At 41.5% G+C, this 22,051-nt stretch overlaps 2 protein-coding genes across 3 annotated transcripts in view; one reads left to right on the forward strand and one right to left on the reverse strand.

The window, feature by feature from the left end:
* The window catches only part of nrbp1 (nuclear receptor binding protein 1), a 28,519-nt gene extending 20,282 nt beyond the window's left edge, over positions 1-8,237 (reverse strand). For both annotated transcript variants that reach the window (XM_084315370.1, XM_084315369.1), the window contains exons 1-6: positions 7,938-8,237; positions 7,079-7,349; positions 4,763-4,885; positions 1,988-2,089; positions 1,802-1,891; positions 246-286 (exon numbers count right to left, since the gene is read on the reverse strand). In XM_084315370.1, the coding sequence (XP_084171496.1) occupies positions 246-286; positions 1,802-1,891; positions 1,988-2,089; positions 4,763-4,885; positions 7,079-7,321 (599 nt within the window). In that variant the 5' untranslated portion in view covers positions 7,322-7,349; positions 7,938-8,237. The remainder of the gene's footprint in view (positions 1-245; positions 287-1,801; positions 1,892-1,987; positions 2,090-4,762; positions 4,886-7,078; positions 7,350-7,937) is intronic.
* Positions 8,238-17,256: 9,019 nt separating this feature from the next.
* capn3b (calpain 3b) overlaps positions 17,257-22,051 on the forward strand; it is a gene marked incomplete at its 5' end in the record, with an annotated part of 41,316 nt that continues 36,521 nt past the window's right edge. Inside the window, one exon of the mRNA XM_084314267.1 lies at positions 17,257-17,544. Within this exon, the coding sequence (XP_084170393.1) occupies positions 17,257-17,544 (288 nt within the window). The remainder of the gene's footprint in view (positions 17,545-22,051) is intronic.

Raw genomic sequence — 22,051 nt, forward strand, 5'->3', positions numbered from 1 at the left:
ACAATAGAGGCCTTGCACAGAATGTTTGTGTAGTTTCTTTCTTCCAATATGGCTGCCTGTAACTGTTGGTAATCACTTTGAAAAGAAAATGCCTACTTCCTGTGCCACAATAGAGTGGGTAAAACAATGGACGAGTATGATATTACTGTTCGGCTGCCACTTGCTTTATAGAACTTGTAAGTCGCTTTGGATAAAAGCTAAATGACTGAATGTAAATGTAAGTTTAGAGAGTTTGTGAAACTGACCTGAGGGCAGATAGTATCTGTAGGCTCCAGCGCTTCCAGGCCTGACAGAAGAGTAAAAAAACAGGTTAATAAAATGATTGATTATTGAGGTGAAATATGTACACAGGGTATCATCAGGCCAACTCCTCCAGACATTTAAAACCAGTTTGCTTCACTTCCAATTACCAGCATTAAAAAAGAAAAGACTTGAGGCGAGTTAATCCTAAAAACAAAGTGGGACTAGCAGAAACGGCAGGAAGTGGGACACTGTTCCTGCAGCATGGACGCAGATTTATTAACACAGCTTTGGGAACAAGGGCAACATAATCGGCACAAAGCCTTAAACACATGATCCCGTTTCATAGTTTCACACTCTTTTCACTACCATGCGTCTTGACTGGATTGGAAGATTTTGGCCAGTGTTCAATGAGATATGTGACATGCTCTCTATCAAAATCAGTCGGATGTCGCAGCGGCGCATTTCTAGATAAACATGGATTCATGTCGATATAAATAGAAATGTTCTTCATTTTGTTTGATTTTAAATAAACAAAAGTATTTCAGAATATCAAGCTCTTTTCGCCCGATTCAGATGATAAAATAAAATTTTAGGGATGCTCGATATTGGCTTTTTTACGGATACCGATATACCAATATTGTCCAACTCTTAATTTCCGATACCAACCGATACCGATATATGCAGGCCCCCCCCCCCCCAAAAATTGAATAATTTCAGGTAATTAACATTACGTATCTCTTGTTGTGGAATTAACACAACATTATGCATACTTTTGACAATAAATAAAATCAGAATTTGTTCTTACTTGCTTGCCTGGGTAAATAAAGGTAATAGAAATGTAAAAAAAATATATATATATATATATATATATATATATATATATATATATATATTTGTTTGAAAACCGATACCGATATTTTCCAATATCACATTTTAATGCCGATATCGGCCGATAATATCGGACATCCCTATAAAATGTTGAAGCTTGTAAAGGCACGATGACAAGCTAGCAGCGAACACTTGTCAATCGACTCTGGTGCTGGAACTCTCCCTCCTGCTCTGTCTCGCTGAGTTTATGAAAGAAAGGCAAAAGTTAAACTTTTCATTCAAATTGTATATTGATGAGTTTGCACCCGAGTATGAACATGCACATGGGAATGGGCGTGCACGTGTTTGTGAGTGCCTTTGTTCCATGGATTGATGTGTGCAAGTGACAACGGGAGAACAGTATAGTGTGTATGCGTTTGTGCAAACTTGTCTAGATGAATTTGTTTTATGGTTATTATTCATTTGAATAAATGCCTCAAAATGTACTGCAAACTTCGGATGCCTTTTTCTCAGAATCGTGGTTTGGTGACAGTCATATGATGAGCCGTATCTCACTTAATATTTGGAGTAGAAAGACAATATTGATATAGGTGGAAAGCCTCCTCTTTCCCAGTGTGTGAAACTCAAAATGTTTTGGGGTTAATGAGACTGAAGATGATAGAGCAAGTCACATATATACCAACAGTGTTCAGTACCATGTATGTATTGAAAACTGTTACACCCTTCATACCTTTTCATTCATGGTCTTGTGGTTTTTCTTGGTCTTTTTCAGAAACTGTTTCAGACTTCCAGAGGACATGTATTCTGTGATGAAAATGACCTGCAGAGAGAACAAGATAACGCATACATAAACAAAGGATTTGCATAACAGGATTCATATTTTCCTATATATTATTGTGAATAAAGTACCACCTACCCTGGCCCTGTTCTCCTTCACATCAGCCCAGTACTTGTGAAACTTCACAATGTTCACATGATCCAACTGGATCAGGTTGTCAAAAACCCCTTTGACTCTTTCCTGAGAGACAGAGAGAGAGAGAGCGAGAGATTAAATAGAGGGAAGAGCAGGATTATTTTTTCCTGGTGAGTTTAATAATTGAACCCTTGCACTGAAGAACTATATAAGTCAAATTATATATTTTTTTGACAGCTCATGTATTTGCAGTTTTAAAATCAATCCAAATCACTTGGGAGTGTGCATGTGATACATTACCAGAAGATACTCGACCTCTACGGTCTTTAACTATGAATTAACACAATAATCTTAATTTACCATCTTTGGATAATCAAGTTTGAAAACGTCAAATGGACTTATATGGTTCTTCGTCTGAGGTATTCAATTAAGTCACTTATGTCAAATTAGGCCTTTTCGCTTGAGTAAGCACCTCTGATTATCTGAAAAGCTTGTAGTGTGCTCATTGGATATATAAAATGGCAGCTTCTGAATAAGGGCCTTGTAGATAAACAAATACACGTCTCTCAGACAGAGAAGAGCACTCAACTTTTTCATATGGGATGCAATGATGAGTGCTATAAACATCACCGGAAATAAACCTAAGAGCAGTATGATAAACAGCATCCAAGGGTTTAAATGATCATAGCATCATATATAAACTAACTATGTGTTTGTCCCCGACAAATCGCTGCATGCCGTCTCAGCATGAAGTACACCAGGGGGCTGAGAGGAGGGGTTTGGTTTGGTTACTTTAAAGGCAAAGAACACATCACAGTCAGGAATTGTCACGCTAGAAAAAAAAGGCCAAGAAATTCTAACATGAAGACTTTTCGTCTGGTTTCGTGGGGCGTCCCAGACGCCACATCGCTGTTCTTTGATTATGTCACACTACAATGGGTCAAGAGGCACGTTCATCATTCCTGATGTTCATAATCGGGCACCACGTTGGAAAAATCTGACCGAATTTGCGTCATCTGATCCCGGCATTAAATACTGCAATGAAAACAAAATAGACTGGACAAACATTCTTCAGGTGTTGCTGTCTCCCATCACCCCTCAATGGGACCATCTGGCAGGTCAACAAGCCCAGGGCTCCCACTGAGTCGACTATATTGGTGAGTTGCAATGTTTTTATATGTTCATATGAGGAAAACAGGCAATGTGTGTCTAATATCCAAATGTTACTTAAATGTTATGATGCTATTGAATTATAAACCTAACCTATAAACCCCCCCCCCCCCCCCCCCATCCCGTCGGCTGGTCCGCAAGAATAATGTCAATATTAAAGTCGGTCTGCGGTGCAAAAAAGGTTGTGGAGCCCTGGTCTAGACCATTGCATAGTGCAGGATTACATAGTCATTATCACATGTTGTTCCATAGAACAACATAGAGCTACATCACATAGATGTAGCAGTACTGACTATCTGTATGTCATGTATGTCATATATGTCCTGATGAATTGAAAATGGGGGACCCTGATGTAAACAAGACGAAAGTCTTTCTCTGGTCTGCATCCCCTTAACAATTGTGTGTATTGAGCTGTACTGTATTGTACCCATTCTGCAATCTGTTAATAAAGTTTTCAATCAATCAATCAATCAATTCCTCTTTCTTGAGGAATAAAGTAGTTAAGGATAGAAGATGGAGATCAGGTTACTCTGCAGAGAAGGTAAAGCTGACGGCATCGCCACAATAACCACATGCTGACATGGAATACAGCTGAGTGGAGCAGGTCCATTAACGGTCAATAAAGAAAGACCGATGACACAACATGACTATGGAGGTGAGAGAGGTTTATGTAACAACACCCGTTCTGCGTCTGCTCTGCTGGCTCCCCCCGTTAATGGAAATTATTTCAGCAGCTAAACCGGCACTGAATGTACTTTGCTATTGTGTTGGGAGCAACAGGTCTGGCGGCTCTGACTAAGGAGCTTAAAGCAAATGCAAAAAAAGAAGAAAAAAAACAAATAGGCCTCAACATGGAGCTGATTATATCAGTCAGAAATAGTTATAAAAATAAGTCTAAAAATCTACCCTTGAAGATTTTAAATTGAAGATTTCACAGGAGTCACAGCATTCACAATTGGGACGTTACAATATGTTTTTTTGGGGACAAAATATAATATATATTTTTTTGCCCATATTGGCCAATATCAATTACCAATTAATCAAAACAAGTGGTATGATGAGTGTTGGGGGTTACAACACTAATACTGATGGTTCTATTCAAAGCCCATATTGGCTGATACTGACCGTCTGGCTAATAAAACGGTGCATCCCTCATTGATTCTTCATTATTGCCACCAGCATCATGAGTTAGAGCCGGGCAATATATTGATCTTTATCATCCATCTGTGTTAATGTATTGTGCGTTCATTTGATATTGTGAATCTTGATAAAAGCAAAAAGTATTTTAAGTCAAATCTTCTCACAAGATGATTTTCGATATAACCATATTGGATTTCCATCGAGTGTAACATGACCGTTTTCATTCTCGTTATCTGTGAATACAAGTTGCTTCACTCATTAACCCTTTCACTACCACACTACAGAAGGTTAACCGTCTGTAGTGTGATAGTAAAGGGTTAACCTTTTGTAGTGTGGTAGTGAAAGTGTTAACCTGCTGTCGTGTGGCAGTGAAAGGGTTAACATTCCGTAGTGTCACAGTGAAAGGGTTAACCATTTGGTAGTGTGGCAGTGAAAGGGTTAAGTGTTTTTGCACTGCTGGGGACCCACCTCTTTCAGTTTGAAGTTTTTCCTTTCAGAAAACATAACCTCATTCCAAACGACTTCCACTCCTTCCTCTGTGTCCATCGCCAAGTAAGCATAGTCAATCCCAGGGACGTTACGCTGATTCACCTAAACGGAACAAAATAAAATGTAAATGACTGGATTAAACAATCCCCTAAAGTCCTCCACGGAGACCCTGCCCCATAACCTGATGCACTAAATGGTTTGTTACACAGAACAATGTGAAAAGTCGTCCTCTGTTTGGGAAAGGGCAGGCACTTCAAAATAATACTTGGCAGGTGGTTGGATGAACCATCCGTCTATCACCTTCACAGGCTAACTTCAACCAATCAGATCAACTAACAATTATGTAGTAGGAGAGCGCAGAAGACGAAGCTAGCTATGTATGTAGTTTGACAATGTCGGTAGACTATTCTTGCCATCTTTGTAAGGAATATGAATACCAAAGAAATATTCGATTCAAAGAAGGTAGCAAACGTCACTTAAACCACACCTGTAGCTGCCAGTAGTCCCTCATAGCGTGCTGATTAGTTTAGACTTTATTTGAACAGGGACAACACACATTAATGAACATTACTGTAAATGTGTGAGACAGTGTTAGCCAAAGCTAATTTTGTTATCCCTGGGCCTGGTGTTAAAAAGCCGCTAAAAAATAAAGCATAATATATATATAGAATGCAAACAGTTAATAAAGAACAGGTTAAAAACACATCATGCAAAATATGAATACAATTTTGATGAAGAGCACATTGACGACATACGTTAGCAGACATGTACACACATAAGCACAAATACTCTGTATGCAGACGAACAGACATGAGAGCTATGTATGGCAGCACATACATTAGCAGATGCATAGCACATGGTCTGAACCACTGTGGTTCCTCATAGTAGTTCCTCATAGCACGCCGATTGGTCTCAACCACTGTCTGAACCACACACAACTTGAAGCCCGACAAGATGGATTCTCACGCAATCTTGAAAATCGAGCTGCCTCGCAGTGGATACTGTACACAACTTGAAGCCAGGATGTGTCTTTTTCTTTTAACACACCTGCATACGTTAGTTGCAGGGCAAGTTAGGGGCAACAGATGCTGTTATTTAAAGACATCTTATAAGCAGCATACAGACTATATGTAGCCTATACTACTCACACACTGTAGCCTATACTACTGACACACTGTAGCCTAATATACGATATATACAAATATTTACACTCCTACTACTGGCACTGTAGCCATATTATTGACACACTGTAGCTAAACTACTGACACATTGTAGCCTATACTACTGACACATTGTAGCTATACTACTGACACACTGTAGCCTATACTACTGACACGCTGTAGCTATACTACTGACACGCTGTAGCCTATACTACTGACACACTGTAGCTATACTACTGACACACTGTAGCTATACTACTGACACACTGTAGCTATACTACTGACACACTGTAGCTATACTACTGACACACTGTAGCTATACTACTGACACACTGTAGCTATACTACTGACACACTGTAGCTATACTACTGACACACTGTAGCTATACTACTGACACACTGTAGCCTATACTACTGACACACTGTAGCCTATACTACTGACAGTGTAGCTATACTACTGACACGCTGTAGCTATACTACCGACACACTGTAGCCTATACTACTGACACACTGTAGCCTATACTACTGACACACTGTAGCTATACTACTGACATGCTGTAGCTATACTACTGACACAGTGTAGCCTATACTACTGACACACTATATACTACTGACACACTGTAGCCTATACTACTGACACACCTTACTGACAGGATAGACAATCGTGGAATTGTGGACTTAATCATATCTCACAACAGATCTTACAACATTTTATCAAGTGGGGGCCTGCGGTCACCTCACAAGCCAGAGACAGATGTTGGTCCGCGGTCTAATGTGTACCAAACTGGGGGTCGCTTCATGCAAAAAATTGTCGAGAACCACTCCCGCCCCGGAACGGATGTATGTATCACAAACAGTACTGTATTTGCAAATCTGATATGTCATAAATGTATAGATGTAGCAGTACTGTCTATCTGTATGTCATGTATGTCATATGTTATGATGAATTGAAAATGGGGGACCCTGATGTAAACAAGACGAAAGTCTTTCTCTGGTCTGCATCCCCTTAACAATTGTATGTATTGAGCTGTACTGTACTGTACCCATTCTGCAAGCTGTTAATAAACGTTTCAATCAATCAATCAATCAATCAACAGACCCCTCTCCGCAGAGATCCTGCCCATTAGATACGGTACCTCTTCCCTGCGTTTCTGCCAGCGTCCACATGGGCTTTCCTCCAGAATCTCAGACTCGTCCTCACTCTCCTCTTCCTCGTCCTCGGTGGCTGTCGTAGGAGGAGGCTGGGTTGCCATGGACACAGGGGGGGATACGGATGACACACCCTGACCACCAGACGGAGGAGCGGCAGCCACCGACTCCGGCTTCCCTTCCTGGACAGAGTCCTGGGCCTGCTGCTGCTTACTCTCTCCATCGGACATCCTTTCTCCGTTAGGACCGGGCTGTGTGCTGCGTGCCACAGACGTCACATGTTAATCACAATACAGACACCAGTCCTCATATATCCTTTAATGCACCACAGCTTAGCATACCAGACGGAATATTTCAGAAAACATCTAGGGTAATCAGTAAACGATATATACAATTACCCAACCCAACCCAAAGTGTTTCTGTTAGTAGACTGATGTAGACTGCAGCGTTGTTAGCACTTAACACAAAAATAGGAAAGGCCTCAACGCAATCTAACAATAGTCTAACCAAAAGCAACATGTTAAAACAACATAACACGTTAGTCAGGTGGGTGACTTGTTATCTGCAACGATGCAGCGCTCCAGTCCAAATAATAACAACCTTTGTGGACATATTGTGGGTTATTATTTGGCGAGCTAACGTTATAGCTGGCATGCTAGAGACAGCTGCCACACTACAGCTGAGTTGCAGAAACATTAACGCTATCTAGCCAGTTCTACTATGGCTCTATGTAAACCAACGTTATTGTTGGGTTAATAATAACGTACCACTAAACTTGAGCAAACAGCCGCGTCGATGTTGAGTAGCGTTAAAATAACATTAAGGTTAAAAGTCAATCACCGGTACCTTTGGTCACTTAACGTTGGCTGCCCTGCAGACAGAGGTGCTGCTAGCTGATGCTAAGCTAACCGTTTAGGCAGCGCCTCCCCGCAGACTCCAGCCTTGCTAACGCCAATGTTTTCCAGGCAAAACAATGTAACTTGACGCTGTGTTTAGCTTATTATTACGCGATATTGCACAACTGTCTTAAAAGAACAGTCTGAATAATTGCACCATAACAGCGACAACGTTAGTTGAAACGCGAACGGACCGATACTAGAAGAACATTACGTTAACAGCACAACATAGCAAAAAATCTGACCGACAGTGATGGCGACAATCACAGACACAAGCCACGGCAGCCAGACACCGCGAGAGCTCTGCTCAACCAGACACCGCGAGAGCTCAGGCTCGATCACGTCAAGGAAACTATAAAAGAAGGAAGGGTCATCACGTCACTGTGTAGCGCGTACATTGGAAACGCTCAGTTCTCTCAGGCCGACATTGAGTTGTCTGTCATTTAAACAGGTTATTACCTCGGATGTCAGAATCATCAACAATCGTTTGCATTGTTACATAGCTAACGTTTGATATATTGGTTGATTTATATTTCCGCAGATAGGTGGTATATTTCAATGTTCTGACGTGTTGACCCTTCCTTCTTTTATAGTTTCCTTGGGTCGTGTGACTCGTGTCCCTGGGATTTGGGTGGTTGGTCAGTCGAGCTGCCACTCTGCACTCTAGTACCAAGAGGGGAGGGGGCAGGCGCTGACCTGGGAAGGCCAAGAGGGTGTGGCACCCAGGGTGCACTCTCTTCTTGGGGCATGGGAAATGGTAGCGACGAATCCTACTGCAACCTGCCTGCAAGTGAGAAGTGTTGTAATAAAGACCGAACTGAGAACTATCAACCTGCCTCGAGAGTCGTGAATAACGCGGTGCTAAACACTGTTTTAGAAACGTTACAATATCCTACTACTAGTCTAGGGAGGGGATCCATGCATGCAACATGTAAACAACCAACATTTTTTAAATGATAAATTCATTAATCAATCATTTTTAGGGGGGGGGGGGGGGGTGCAATACTTTTTCCTGCATCTTTCTAAAAGCTCTGTGGATGTATTGATGATAAATAAAATAAAAAAATATTACTCTACATACATATTGTATATAGCACCTTTAAAATAAAGAAAAATAGGACTAAACACAGACTGTGGAAAAAAATAACAATGAATTATTATATGAACACATTCGGCGCCAATCACGACTAGTCGGGTTATCTCGCCAGCGGTTGAGCGCCAGAACCCGACTATACTCTGGTTTTCGATCATCTTCATCAATCTCGATCATCTTCATGATCGAGATTGCAATGCCGGCCGAATCCTGCTAGGTGGCAGTATCGCCTACCCATTGAAACCTTATTTCACTGTGTGTTACATTTTATATGGTCCGGGCGGAGAAATGGGACCCAGGCAAGTGAAAGGCTTCATTCGAGCCACTTGAAACACGTCCAGCACACTTGATGCATAATGTAACCGGTCTCGTATTGCTCTGCGTTGTGTTTCAAATTCCGATTCGACCCCTGTTAAGGGATTGCCCTGAGTGGGAGTTGAACCCCGGTCTCCCGCACCGGGGCAGACATCACAAACCGCTGCGCCAAGAAAGGATATCCCCCCTAACCGCTCAGTTTGGATGCCTCTGGAGAGTGAGTTTACTTGCAGTACCGCTTAACATCCACAGCCACCGAACTACTTGTACCACGTGACTGTGGATAGACTGCGGTACCTCCGTTACACTCACCCCCCTAAACTCACTCCACCCAGGGCATCCGGGTCTATAGGCACCACTTTAACCGGTCTCGTATTGCTCTGCGTTGTGTTTCAAATTCCGATTCGACCCCTGTTAAGGGATTGCCCTGAGTGGGAGTTGAACCCCGGTGTCCTGCACCGGGGCCGACATCACAAACCGCTGCGCCAAGAAAGGATATCCCCCCTAAGCGCTCAGTTTGGATGCCTCTAGGGAGTGAGTTTACTTGCAGTACCACTTAACATCCACAGCCACCGAACTACTTGTACCACATGACTGTGGATAGACCGTGGTACCTCCGTTACACATAGTTTGTCCCATTTCAGGTCAGGGACCCGATGGACATCAATACTGGAAATCGTGATCAAACCATTGGAATATTCATTTTGGAATACCTCCTAGCAATGGTAAGGACTATATGACTATATGTTTCTATTCTTACCTCCATCTTGAAAGTCATGGAAAAAATAGTCTACGAACAGGTAGAAAAGTACCTAGCGGGAAAAAATCTAATCTACGAATTCCAATCTGGCTTCAGAACATCCCACTCCACTGATACATGCCTTCTCTATTTGAACGACCACATCAAACAAGAGGTGGATGCGGGCAAATACTGCGGCATGGTCATGCTGGACCTACAAAAGGCCTTCGACACTGTCAATCACTCCATTCTGATTGACAAGCTAAATGCAATTGGTTTTGATAGTATATCAGTAAGCTGGATGCAATCCTACCTTGAGGGGAGGGAACAGATGGTGGAGGTAAACGGTACCCTATCCCCCCCTCCCAGTGAGCTGTGTTGTTCCACAAGGAAGCATACTAGGACCGCTACTGTTCCTAATTTATGCAAATGACATGTCAGCTTGTGACTGCAACTTGTTCCTGTTTGCGGACGACTCAGCTCTGCTGGTCTCTGACAAGAACAAGTTACAGGTTGAAAAAACTAGGCAAAATCTGCATATGGCTGGTGTAACGGGGAAGCCCGTGGGTATGTCCACAGTCACGGAAACAGGTGTGTTGACGAGTGACTGTGGCAGTGCGGGCTGGTAAATTAAACTCACTTCCCCATAACAGGGTTAACAGACGAATAGGTACGGTAGTTAGGAGTGAATTCACTTCTTAGTGCAGCGGCCTGTGTCGTCGCCCGCGGACGCGGGAGCCCCCTGTTCGACTCCCCCTCGGGACATTAACATTTAACATCAAACACAACGCAGACCCAGTATGATCCGTCACACTGGCTGATAACAAACTATCATTACACATGGACAAAACAGAGTCCATTCTCTTCGGTTCAAATAACAAACTCAGCAAGACCGACGGCTTCTCAGTTACAGTGGGTGACAATATTGTCACAAGGAAAGATGAAATTACCTACCTGGGTTCCATCCTAGAGGCTAATCTTTCCTGTGACAAAATGGCATCCAATGTAATAAAAAAAAGTCAACCAACAAACTCGATTTCCTCTGGTTGATTGATTGATTGATTGATTGATTGATTGAAATCTTTATTAACAGATTGCAGAATGGGTACAGTACAGTACAGCTCAATACATACAATTGTTAAGGGGATGCAGACCAGAGAAAGACTTTCGTCTTGTTTACATCAGGGTCCCCCATTTTCAATTCATCATAACATATATGACATACACGACATACAGATAGACAGTACTGCTACATCTATACATTTATGACATACCAGATTTGCAAATACAGTACTGTTTGTGATACAAAAAGAGTCCAGAAAAGAGAGTATATACATTTGACGTAGAAACTGTACATTGGAGGAGGTTGGGTAGGTGGGGTGGGGTTGGGTGGGTGGGGGGGGGGACTGTACATTGGAGGTGGTTGGGTGGGTGGGGTGGGGGGGGGGGGGGGGTTGGGTAGGAGGGGTGGGTGCGGGACACACACTGTACAACTGTACAAGCAAAACTGTACATTGGAATATTGACAAAACCATACTTGGTCATTTACTGTACATTGGAGGGGGTTGGGTTAGGACATTTGCAGGGGCCAGTTTCGAATTGCAGCCTCCCGTAGGTGTTCTTTGAGAGTGTTTTTGAAAGTGGGTAGTGATTCAAACAAGAATACCCTGAAGACTCTGGCAGGAGCACTCATTCAAGGGTACTACGACTATGCTTGCACCTCATGGTACCAAAGCACCAAAGCATATTAATTATATTGTTTTAAAAATGGGAAGAGCAATTGGTATTTCCAGGAAATGTGCTTCTTTTGTTGCCTGTCCCCTTTTATGTCAGATAGTGCAAAGTTTAGTTTTATGTCATCTTGACTATTGCTCTGCGATGTGGTCATCTGCTGCCAGTGGTGACCTCAGGAAGCTCCAGGTGGTCCAGAACAGGGCAGCACGGTTGGTACTGGGCTGCTCACTAAGGTCTAATGTGAGCCGTATGCATGCCCGCCTCTCTTGGCTTAACGTTGAAAATAGATTGTCTTTTAATATACTTGTGCTGTTCAAGTTGGTCATGAGCAGTAAAACTCCTGTTTTTATACATAATCAGATTGTTTTTAGTAATACTGTGCACAAGCATTACACTAGAGGTTCCAGTAGTGGGCAGCTTGAATTGCCAGGTCCTAGAACCAGCGCTTTGGGGAGATCTTTTATTTTTAGAGCATTAACTCTGTGGAATGGCCTGCCTCTGAACCTCTGCTGCATTTACAGTAGATTCACTTTTAAAAAGAATCTTAAATAGTTTTTAAATTGTTTTTAACACTGTAAAGTAATTTTTTGTTTTTGTTTTACACTAATGTAATTTTAGCTATATTAATTGTTATAGTAGGTTGAAGTTCATTATGCATTGTGTGTACTGACTTTTAATAATTTTGTTTTTTGCAATAGTGATTGTTTTTGTATGTTTTTTTGTGTGTGGACCCCAGGAAGACTAGCTGGTTGCTATCGCACCAGCTAATGGGGATCCCTAATAAAATAAAATCAAATCAAAACCTCAAAGGCGCTAAAAACAAAATTACAAACATCTCAAAACAAACTGGTCAGACTACTGCTTGACCTTACTCCTAGAACCCACCTCACCCCTGCCCACTTTGACAACCTAGGATGGCTTAGACGACAGAGTACAGCAACTTGCAATGGGCCTGGTCTACAAGATACACTACATGACCAAGGTACCCATGTACATGTCAAAATACTTCCCAAAGGTCAGTGAATACCACGATCACAATACCAGAGGGAGCTCCACAAATCATGTTAAACCCAGATTCGGCTCAAACAAGGGACTAAACACGTTTTCGCAATTATGCCACATCAATGTGGAACGCCCTACCCAAAGCTGTAAAGGAATGTGAATCACTACCCACTTTCAAAAACACTCTCAAAGAACATCTACGGGAGGCTGCAATTCGAAACTGGCCCCTGTAAATGTCCTAACCCAACCCCCTCCAATGTACAGTAAATGACCAAGTATGGTTTTGTCAATATTCCAATGTACAGTTTTGCTTATACAGTTGTACAGTGTGTGTCCCCCACCCACCCACCCCTCCTACCCAACCACCTCCAATGTACAGTCGTCGTCGTCGTCGCCCCCCCCCCCCCCCCCCCCCCATTCACTCAACCCCACCCCACCTACCCAACCTCCAATGTACAGTTTCTACGTCAAATGTATATACTCTCTTTTCTGGACTCTTTTTGTATTACAAACAGTACTGTATTTGCAAATCTGGTATGTCATAATAAATGTATAGATGTAGCAGTACTGTCTATCTGTATGTCGTGTATGTCATATATGTTATGATGAATTGAAAATGGGGGACCCTGATGTAAACAAGACGAAAGTCTTTCGCTGGTCTGCATCCCCTTAACAATTGTGTGTATTGAGCTGTACTGTACTGTATCCATTCTGCAATCTGTTAATAAAGTTTTCAATCAATCAATCAATCAATCGTGTCCAGGCGAGCAATGCGAACGACTTTCGCAAAATGCACATAGCGCTCCATAACTCAGCTTCCAGGAAATATCTGGGATCACTATGAAACTATACAATATTCACCATGGGATAACACTCGAACGTATACATGAAAGAATTAACTATTTTTTACATGTTGGACGAGAGATAGTGACTGTCAAATGAGCCATAGTATTGTCTCCATAGCTATAATATAGAATATAGATATAGCTCTGCAAACATCGTGACGCACCGTGAAAATGACCATCTTTTAAAGCGTGGTGCAGAGACAGCAGGGATGGGAGTACACGCTGGCGCTGAATGAGTTAAGGTTAAGTCTGTATTTACAAATCTTCACTTGGTGATTGACAAGGAGGGACTCGAGCCTGCAGCTGAGTGAGTGAGTGGGGTCAATTCCCTCCTGGCTGCCTGGGACCAGGAATTATTTACACCATGTAGCTCTCTATTAACTTTGCCATGTAGATGCAGCTGCTGCAATACCCAACAGGTCAAGAACCAGTCAATCATATGAACAGGGAGTTGAGTTAGTTTAAATTACCTACTGTAGGCATACGTACAGTATTTCTTCCAGAGATTTACAGTGATATTGATAGTATGCTGCTGGGGTGCATGTCGCAGCACACACATGGACACATATGTTAAAGCCATGGGATGGAGTTTCACCACAAGCATGATGAAAAATAGAAAGGACATCTTTCTTGTAGGACTTGTAGTATTAGTGGTAGTAGTATAAGATTAAAAACATACAATATTTCCTATAACGTCAGAATTTGTGTTAAAAGAGAAATTCAAATGAAACCCATTTTTTTAAATGATAAATTCATTAATCAATAATTGTTTGGGGGGGGGGTATTGAATTATTCTACACCTTTCTAAAAACTCTGTGGATGTATTATTTTTTCTGTAGCTTTTTATATCTATAGAACCTTTAACAATTGTCAGATTTCTTATTTGGAGGGGGGCATGCAGTAAAGGCAGGCCGTTATCAGTCTATATATATATATATACTAATATATATATATGTGTGTGTGTGACAACGTCACCTCAAACTTCGATGCCCCGAGGGAGTTTCGAACACTGGTCTCCCACGCCGCGTGCAACAGCACAGACCGCTATACCAAGAAGTGAACTCACTGATTTGTAACGTGTCTATGTGTCTTTTGAGGATGAGAGTGAGTTTAACCCATAGCACCGCTACTCACCCCAGCCCTTCGTGACTGCGCTTCACGATACATATACATATATACTATCAGCTACTTGTGTAAATCATTAGTCATCAGTGTTCCAGTAACTTTGCAGTCACCAGTAACTCTCCAGTCACCAGTCTCCACTCTCAGCCTGGACGACACCAGTGGTGCAGTGTGAGTAAACTGGCAACACACTGGTACATCCCCCAGGTTCACGGAGAAGGTGTAAAAACAATATTTGTCTCAGATCCTCTGCCCCTAAATAAAATCCCCAATGTAAATGTACATATACATGATTATACACAAACGCAGAAGCATGTTTCCTTTAAACCTGGCAACTTTGCACTCAGCACTACTCAGATTGTCCCACTATTCTCTTATTTGGTGAAGATGAAGACACAGATTGACAGCGGATTTGGCCAATTGTTTTATCAACAGTACAGTACATTACATGGTGTGGAGAGGGTGGATACATCCAAGCATATGTTTTGGTTTTACCACTAGGTGTAACCAGAATACATTACATATATTAGATAACATTCAGCCACTAGATGTTGCACTAGACTAGAGCATCAGTCATTTATCCAGTCAGGTGCATTCCATGTGGGGAAATGGGAAGTAGGTAAGGGATCCATGCAACATGGTCAGTTACACTGGATTATAGGGTTAGGTTGAAGTTGGTGGACTTGAACTTTGAACGTGCATCCTTGCATGTCGCAGTGGTGTCAGGAGAACTGCCTCTCCCTGAACGTCAGCAAAACAAAAGAGATGATTGTGGACTTCACGAGGTCGGGGGTCAGGGACTACAGCCCCCTCAGCATCGACGGGGCACCGGTTGAGAGAGTGAACAGTTTTAAGTACCTCGGAGCCCACATATCCGAGGACTTGACATGGACCACACACATTGACAGTGTTGTGAAGAAGGCAACGCCTCTACTTCCTCAGGCGCCTAAGGAAGTTCCAAGTCAGTCAGAAGATCCTTAAGAATTTCTACTCATGCACAATAGAGAGCATCCTGACTGGCAATATCACCTCCTGGTTTGGGAATAGCACTGCACAAGACCGTAGCAGACTACAGAGAGTGGCCCGTTCAGCCGAGTGGGGCTTCCCACTCTCCAAGACATTTACAACAAGCGGTGCATGGGTAAGGCTAAGAGAATAATCAAAGACTCCAGCCACCCAAACAACTGCCTCTTTGAACTGCTGCGGTCAGGCAAGCGATACCGGAGTCCCATGGCAAGCACAGAGAGACTCAGAAGAAGCTTCTATCCTCAGGCCATCAGAATGCTAAATGACAATAACACTATGTAACAACCATCAAATGCACTCACAGCACACACATCCCCACGCACACACTCACTTTAAACAAACAACTCACTGCTGCACCCACTTTACCCACTTTAGAACACCTAAACACACTTTATATTTATTGGTAAAGAATTTGCACTACAACCCATACCTTACTGTAAATTGTACCTAAATTGTACCTCATCCCATTTCTGCATTGTATATAGTATATTGTATTGTAACTCAGTTACTTTTCTACTCTGCATTGTACATTGTATATATTTATATATTGAACACTTTTGTCTACGTACTTGACTTCTATTTTATACTTACTATACTTATTTTATACTATTTTTATCTAGCACAATCTCTGGAGAAAAACAGAAAGAAGCATTTTATATAAAAGTATTCTGTACTTCTGTATGACAACTAATAAAGAAACTTGAAACTTGAACTTGACTCGTCAAGCGTCGGTAGGCAAAACCACATAGTGGAGTAAAATTTTTGGATATTCCCTTTTGAAATGTGGTGGAGTAAAAGTATTGAATCCCCTATATTATTTATAAATATTCAAGTAAAGTGTAACTACTTCAAAACTGCACCAGAGTAAGTACTTGGTAAAAAGTTCCACCCCTGGTTTTGGGTTCTGAATATTGGTTGAACAAATCTGATGACACATACAGTCATCTGCTCCGGGGTGTGTGATCTCACAGAATGTCCAAAAGAATGATTGAATGGCTCCTCCTACGCTGCAGATGTATTTTAACCGGTTTGTTACCGTAAGCACACGTCAATCACACATATCGCACACCGTTCACTGGGAAAACAGGAGCGGGACCCAGAGCAGCTTCCTCCCCTCTCCTGAAGAGGCCTATATTTAGGTCCTGCACTGGGGCCGCAGCAGTGAAAGTGTGTAGTGCCCATGTGGGAGGTTGGTTGTTGACTGAGCATATGAGTGGTGTTGGTGCCAGCAGAAAATAAAGGAACTGAGAGAGAGAGAAGACAGGAAGTTTCTCTGGGCTGTTTGGCAAGTTTAGGGTCTGCTTCTGCAAAGAAGGACTAATCAGATTATTTCCCAGGCACATAAAATATTGACCTCTAACATAAAAAATCTGAGCAGAAAAGGGAAATCAAGATGGATCCTAAAGAAGTAACCATGGAGAAAATGGTCCCGGAAACCCATGCATCACTCGGGCCGGATGGTAAATCGGACTACCAGCCCACCGGAAGCAATATCTACACGGCCATCCTGAGCAGAAATGAGGCGGTCAAAGATGCAAAGCGCCTCAAGAACTTCTTGGAGCTGCGAGACAAATATGTGGCCAAGAAGGTGGTGTTTCTTGACCCCACATTCCTGGCGGACGACTCCTCTCTCTTCTACAATCAAAAAAACCCAATGAAATTTGAATGGAAACGCCCATCGGTAAGTACTGTACCCGGCCTACTGTAAACAGAAACCTCTCTTTGGAAATTCAAACAATCTTTTGAAGCATCAATATCCCTATGTAAGGAAACATTTAAGGCTACATTTTACAAATGCTACACTTGTACACAAAGTTGTTCGTTATTTTTAAACCCATTTTTGAAAACACCGTGCACCATGACGTCACTTCCTGTAGAATGAACAGATGGGGGTGGGTTGTGTGAAGACGATATGACAGCATGCTTGTGGGAACATAGCTGTGGGTTGTCACCTTCTAGAGTCACAGACAGCTGACTCTCCGACACAGGTGGGCCTCACTGGCAGCGCTGTGCAACATGGCGGGGTCTCAGCGGAGGGATTTGTGATATCACAGTCCTCAGATAATCACACATGCCAGGGGTTTTGTTCATGTTAGTGCTCTATAGGGCTCTGTCATGGGACCCGGCTGATGCAGCAGACTCCCACCCACCGTGTGGATCGAAAGGGAACACATTGCACGCACAGGCGCATCATGTGCACTCACTCGCACATAAACACACACACAAACATCAACATCGATTTAAAATAGTTTAGCAATTGGCTTTTAATTGAGTGACCTCGAACCAAGGTGTATTAATACAAGTAAAGTAAAAGTAAATTATCATTTATACGCTGTAAGTTAGAGGTAATCATTTATACGCTGTAAGTTAGAGGTCATAATTTACATGCTGTAAGTTAGAGGTAATAATTTACACGCTGTAAGTTAGAGGTAATAATTTACACGCTGTAAGTTAGAGGTAATCATTTACATGATGTAAGTTAGAGGTAATAATTTACATGCTGTAAGTTAGAGGTAATAATTTACACGCTGTAAGTTAGAGGTAATAATTCACACGCTGTAAGTTAGAGGTAATCATTTACATGATGTAAGTTAAAGGTAATCATTTATACGCTGTAAATTAGAGGTAATCATTTACATGCTGTAAATTAGAGGTAAATATTTATATGCTGTAAATTAGAGGTAAATATGTATATGCTGTACTTTAGAAGTAATAGTTTACATGATGGTCAAACGGAAACCTTTACTTTCAGCAGCATGAGGTGCTAAATTGTTTCTGCCCAGGGGTCATCAGTTCAAGCTAGGAGTATGAGGTTTCCTTTTTACAATCCCACCAGTTATCTCCTGCCAGTCAACTTCCCCCCTGCTGAGAAAAATATTTAACGTTGTTACAGATTGTACCTTTAAGACGGGAGTCTTGTTCATGTTCACAAGTTTAAACTGAGCCGTAAAGTAGGCTATAATAGGAATAACATACATGAATTCTATTTTCAAGTTAATTTCCAAAAACACTAATTCTATTATAGAATTATACAAATACAAATCTTATATTAATACCACTAATACTACAAGTCAAAGTGGAAAGATGTTCTCCATGACCATATATTTTTCAACATGCTTGTGCTTGTGGTGACTCACTATCCTGATTCAAACTGGAGTGAAACTCCATCCCGACCGTATTACTTTAACATATGTGTCCATAAACCAGGTGTATGTGTGCTGCAACATGCACCCTAGCAGCATACTAAAATCTCTGTAAGAAATACTGTACAGTATGTATGCATACAGTATAGGTCATTTTAACGAACTAAACACCTTGTTCATAGGATTGACTGGGCCTTGACCTGTTGGGAATTGTTAATGGCAAAGTTAATAGAGCAACATGATGTAAAGAATTCCTGGTCCCAGCCAGAAGGGAATTGACCCCACTCTCACTCAGCTGCAGGGACAAGTCCCCTCCTTTTCAATCACCAAGTGCAATAATTTATTGCACTCTTTCTTAAACAGACAACATAACATATCAAAGTGCTTGACTTAAACTTAAACATGACATATATCAAAGTGCTTGACTTAAACGTAAAAGTCTCTTGTAACATACAAAATAACTCAAGTCAGAATCGTCATAATTTAAAAAAGTTAAATAAAAATAAAAAAATACAAAAAATAAAATAATCGTCATCATTTAGAAATGAGATTGCATGTATCCCTCCAGAATTGTACCTCTCATGCTGGGATGTAATTGGACCCCTATTACTTAATATGATTTTATACTCAATCAAGGAGGGGAATTTCCATAAGATCGACAATATTGCACTCATATCTGTCCTCCTTAAAAAAGACAAAGACCCCACCGATTGTGGTAGTTATAGACCCTTGAGCCTCCTCGGAACCGATATCAAGCTGTAGTCCAAGGTACTAGCCATCAGACTTCAAAAGCATATGACATCTTTAGTTCATCCTGATCAGACTGGCTTCATAAGAGGCCGCTTGATCACGGATAATATAAGACGGTTACTACATGTGCTAGACGCCAGCAAGGATGCCATTCCACCTATAGCGATGTTGTCCTTGGATGCGATGAAAGCCTTTGATAGGTTGGAATGGTCTTATTTATGGGTAGTACTTGAAAGGATGGGGTTAGGAAACGGATTCATTGATATGATAAAAGTATTATACAAAGACCCATCGGCCATGATTATTATTATTAAAATTACCTCCGAAATCTTTCCTGTATCGCGCTCCTCCAGACAGGGTTGCCCTCTTAGTCCCTGACTATTCGCTTTATCATTAGAGCCTTTAGCACAGTATAAGACAATCCCAATCCATAGAACCAATCGCAATTAAGGGCACACAACATATTAGTTTATATGCGGACGACGTAATATTGTTCATGCAAAACCCTACCACCTCACTGCCTCATCTTCTCAAGTTGATTGATGATTTTGGCAATCTATCGGGATTTAGGATAAATTGGCCAAAGTCGGCCTTCCTCCCACTTAATGCCCTTGCAAAGGATATATTCCTTCCAGAAAAAATACCAATGGTAAAACACTTTAGATGTCTAGGAGTTGAAATATTCCCTACTATATGCCAAATGGTGAAGTATAATTACACAAAACTCCAAGATAAGATTAAAAATGACTTTGACAGGTGGTCCAAACTTAAAAACTCAGTACAGGCCCGAGTATCAATAGTTAAGATGGATGTTTTACCTAGAATCAACTTCATTAGCTCAATGTTACCGTTACCCCCCAATCCCCCCTCCCCCCCCCCCCCTGATGGTTACTGGAAAAAATTACACTCCACCGCATATACATTTATTTGGAACAACAAACCTCCACGAATAAAAAGATCCACCGCACAGAGAAACAAAGCCGACGGAGGTTTAGCATTTCCAGACTTCTACCACTATTTTAAAGCGTACTCTTTAAGACCACTGATAACCTGGTTTGACTCCCAATCATCTGTATCCTGGAGAAACTTAGAAGAAAATATAGTGGCACCACATAGACTGCAGGACACCATATTATCAATTAAGCAATGCGAATTGAAATTTGGCCCTCTTCGGATATGGCGTGAAACAGAAAAAAAATATTCTAACCAACATAAATGGCATAGCCATTCTCCCCTATTCAATAACAATGCACTCCTTATTGGAAAACGACCTATCAGATACCCCAAATGGGAAAAACAGGGCATACATACATTGGGAGATGTCTTCAACAAACGGGGTTTCTGTAGCTATCAAGATATACGTAACAAATTTAACCTCACCAGTTCCACATTTTATGTCTACACACAGTTATTGGAATGTTTGAAGGCTCATGGAGTCCCATTAAAGATACCAATTGAGCACCACAGATATCACAAATTCTTCTATGAAAGAGAGACATCAAGAGGCTTTGTATCTGACTTTTATCATCACTTACTAACGTCTTGGTATGGAATCCATCCCCTAGACTCAGTCTGGAGGAGGGATATACCAGACTTGGAAGTAGATTTTGATTGGCAAGAAGTCTGGGCAAACGTTCGAATTGCGTCACGCAACCCGGATCATCAACAAATTAATCTTAATTATATTCATAGGACATACCTGACTCCTATAAGATTGAACAGAATGGGACTTAGACAAGACTCTCTATGTTCCTTATGTACAAACGGTGATGATGGTACATTTATGCATATGTATTGGGATTGCCCACCTGTTAAGATATTCTGGGAAGAAGTGACCCTGCAATTATCAGAATTTGTATTTCTGAACATACCTGTACAGCCCTCTGTATTGCTGTTGAATGATGTTTCTCAGTTTGCAGCCTCTATACAGCTAAAGAGACTAGTTTTGTCCGGTCTCACACCTGCTAAAAAGCTGATAGCATCACGATGGATTCAACCGGATAAAATGTGCCGGAAGGTATGGGTTCTTACCTATCTCGATGTGATTTATCTAGAGATATCTACAGCAAGAATTTTAGGTGTCAGCGAAACCAGCATTGCAATCTGGTTAGAATTGGTGGAGAGAATAAAGGCTAGCATATGAATTGTAATTCCTGGTTAGAAACGAATGAAAATGGATGGATTATCCAAGGGGGGGGGTCCTGGGGGGGGGGAAGAAGAGCGAGCAAGAGCATGCAAGTATTAGGTATATATCTCGTAAACTACATTTATATTGATTCAAATGGAATGTATAAT

This window comes from Notolepis coatsorum (genome assembly GCF_963971535.1).
Source record: "Notolepis coatsorum genome assembly, chromosome: 5".
Taxonomy (NCBI): Eukaryota; Metazoa; Chordata; class Actinopteri; order Aulopiformes; family Paralepididae; genus Notolepis; species Notolepis coatsorum.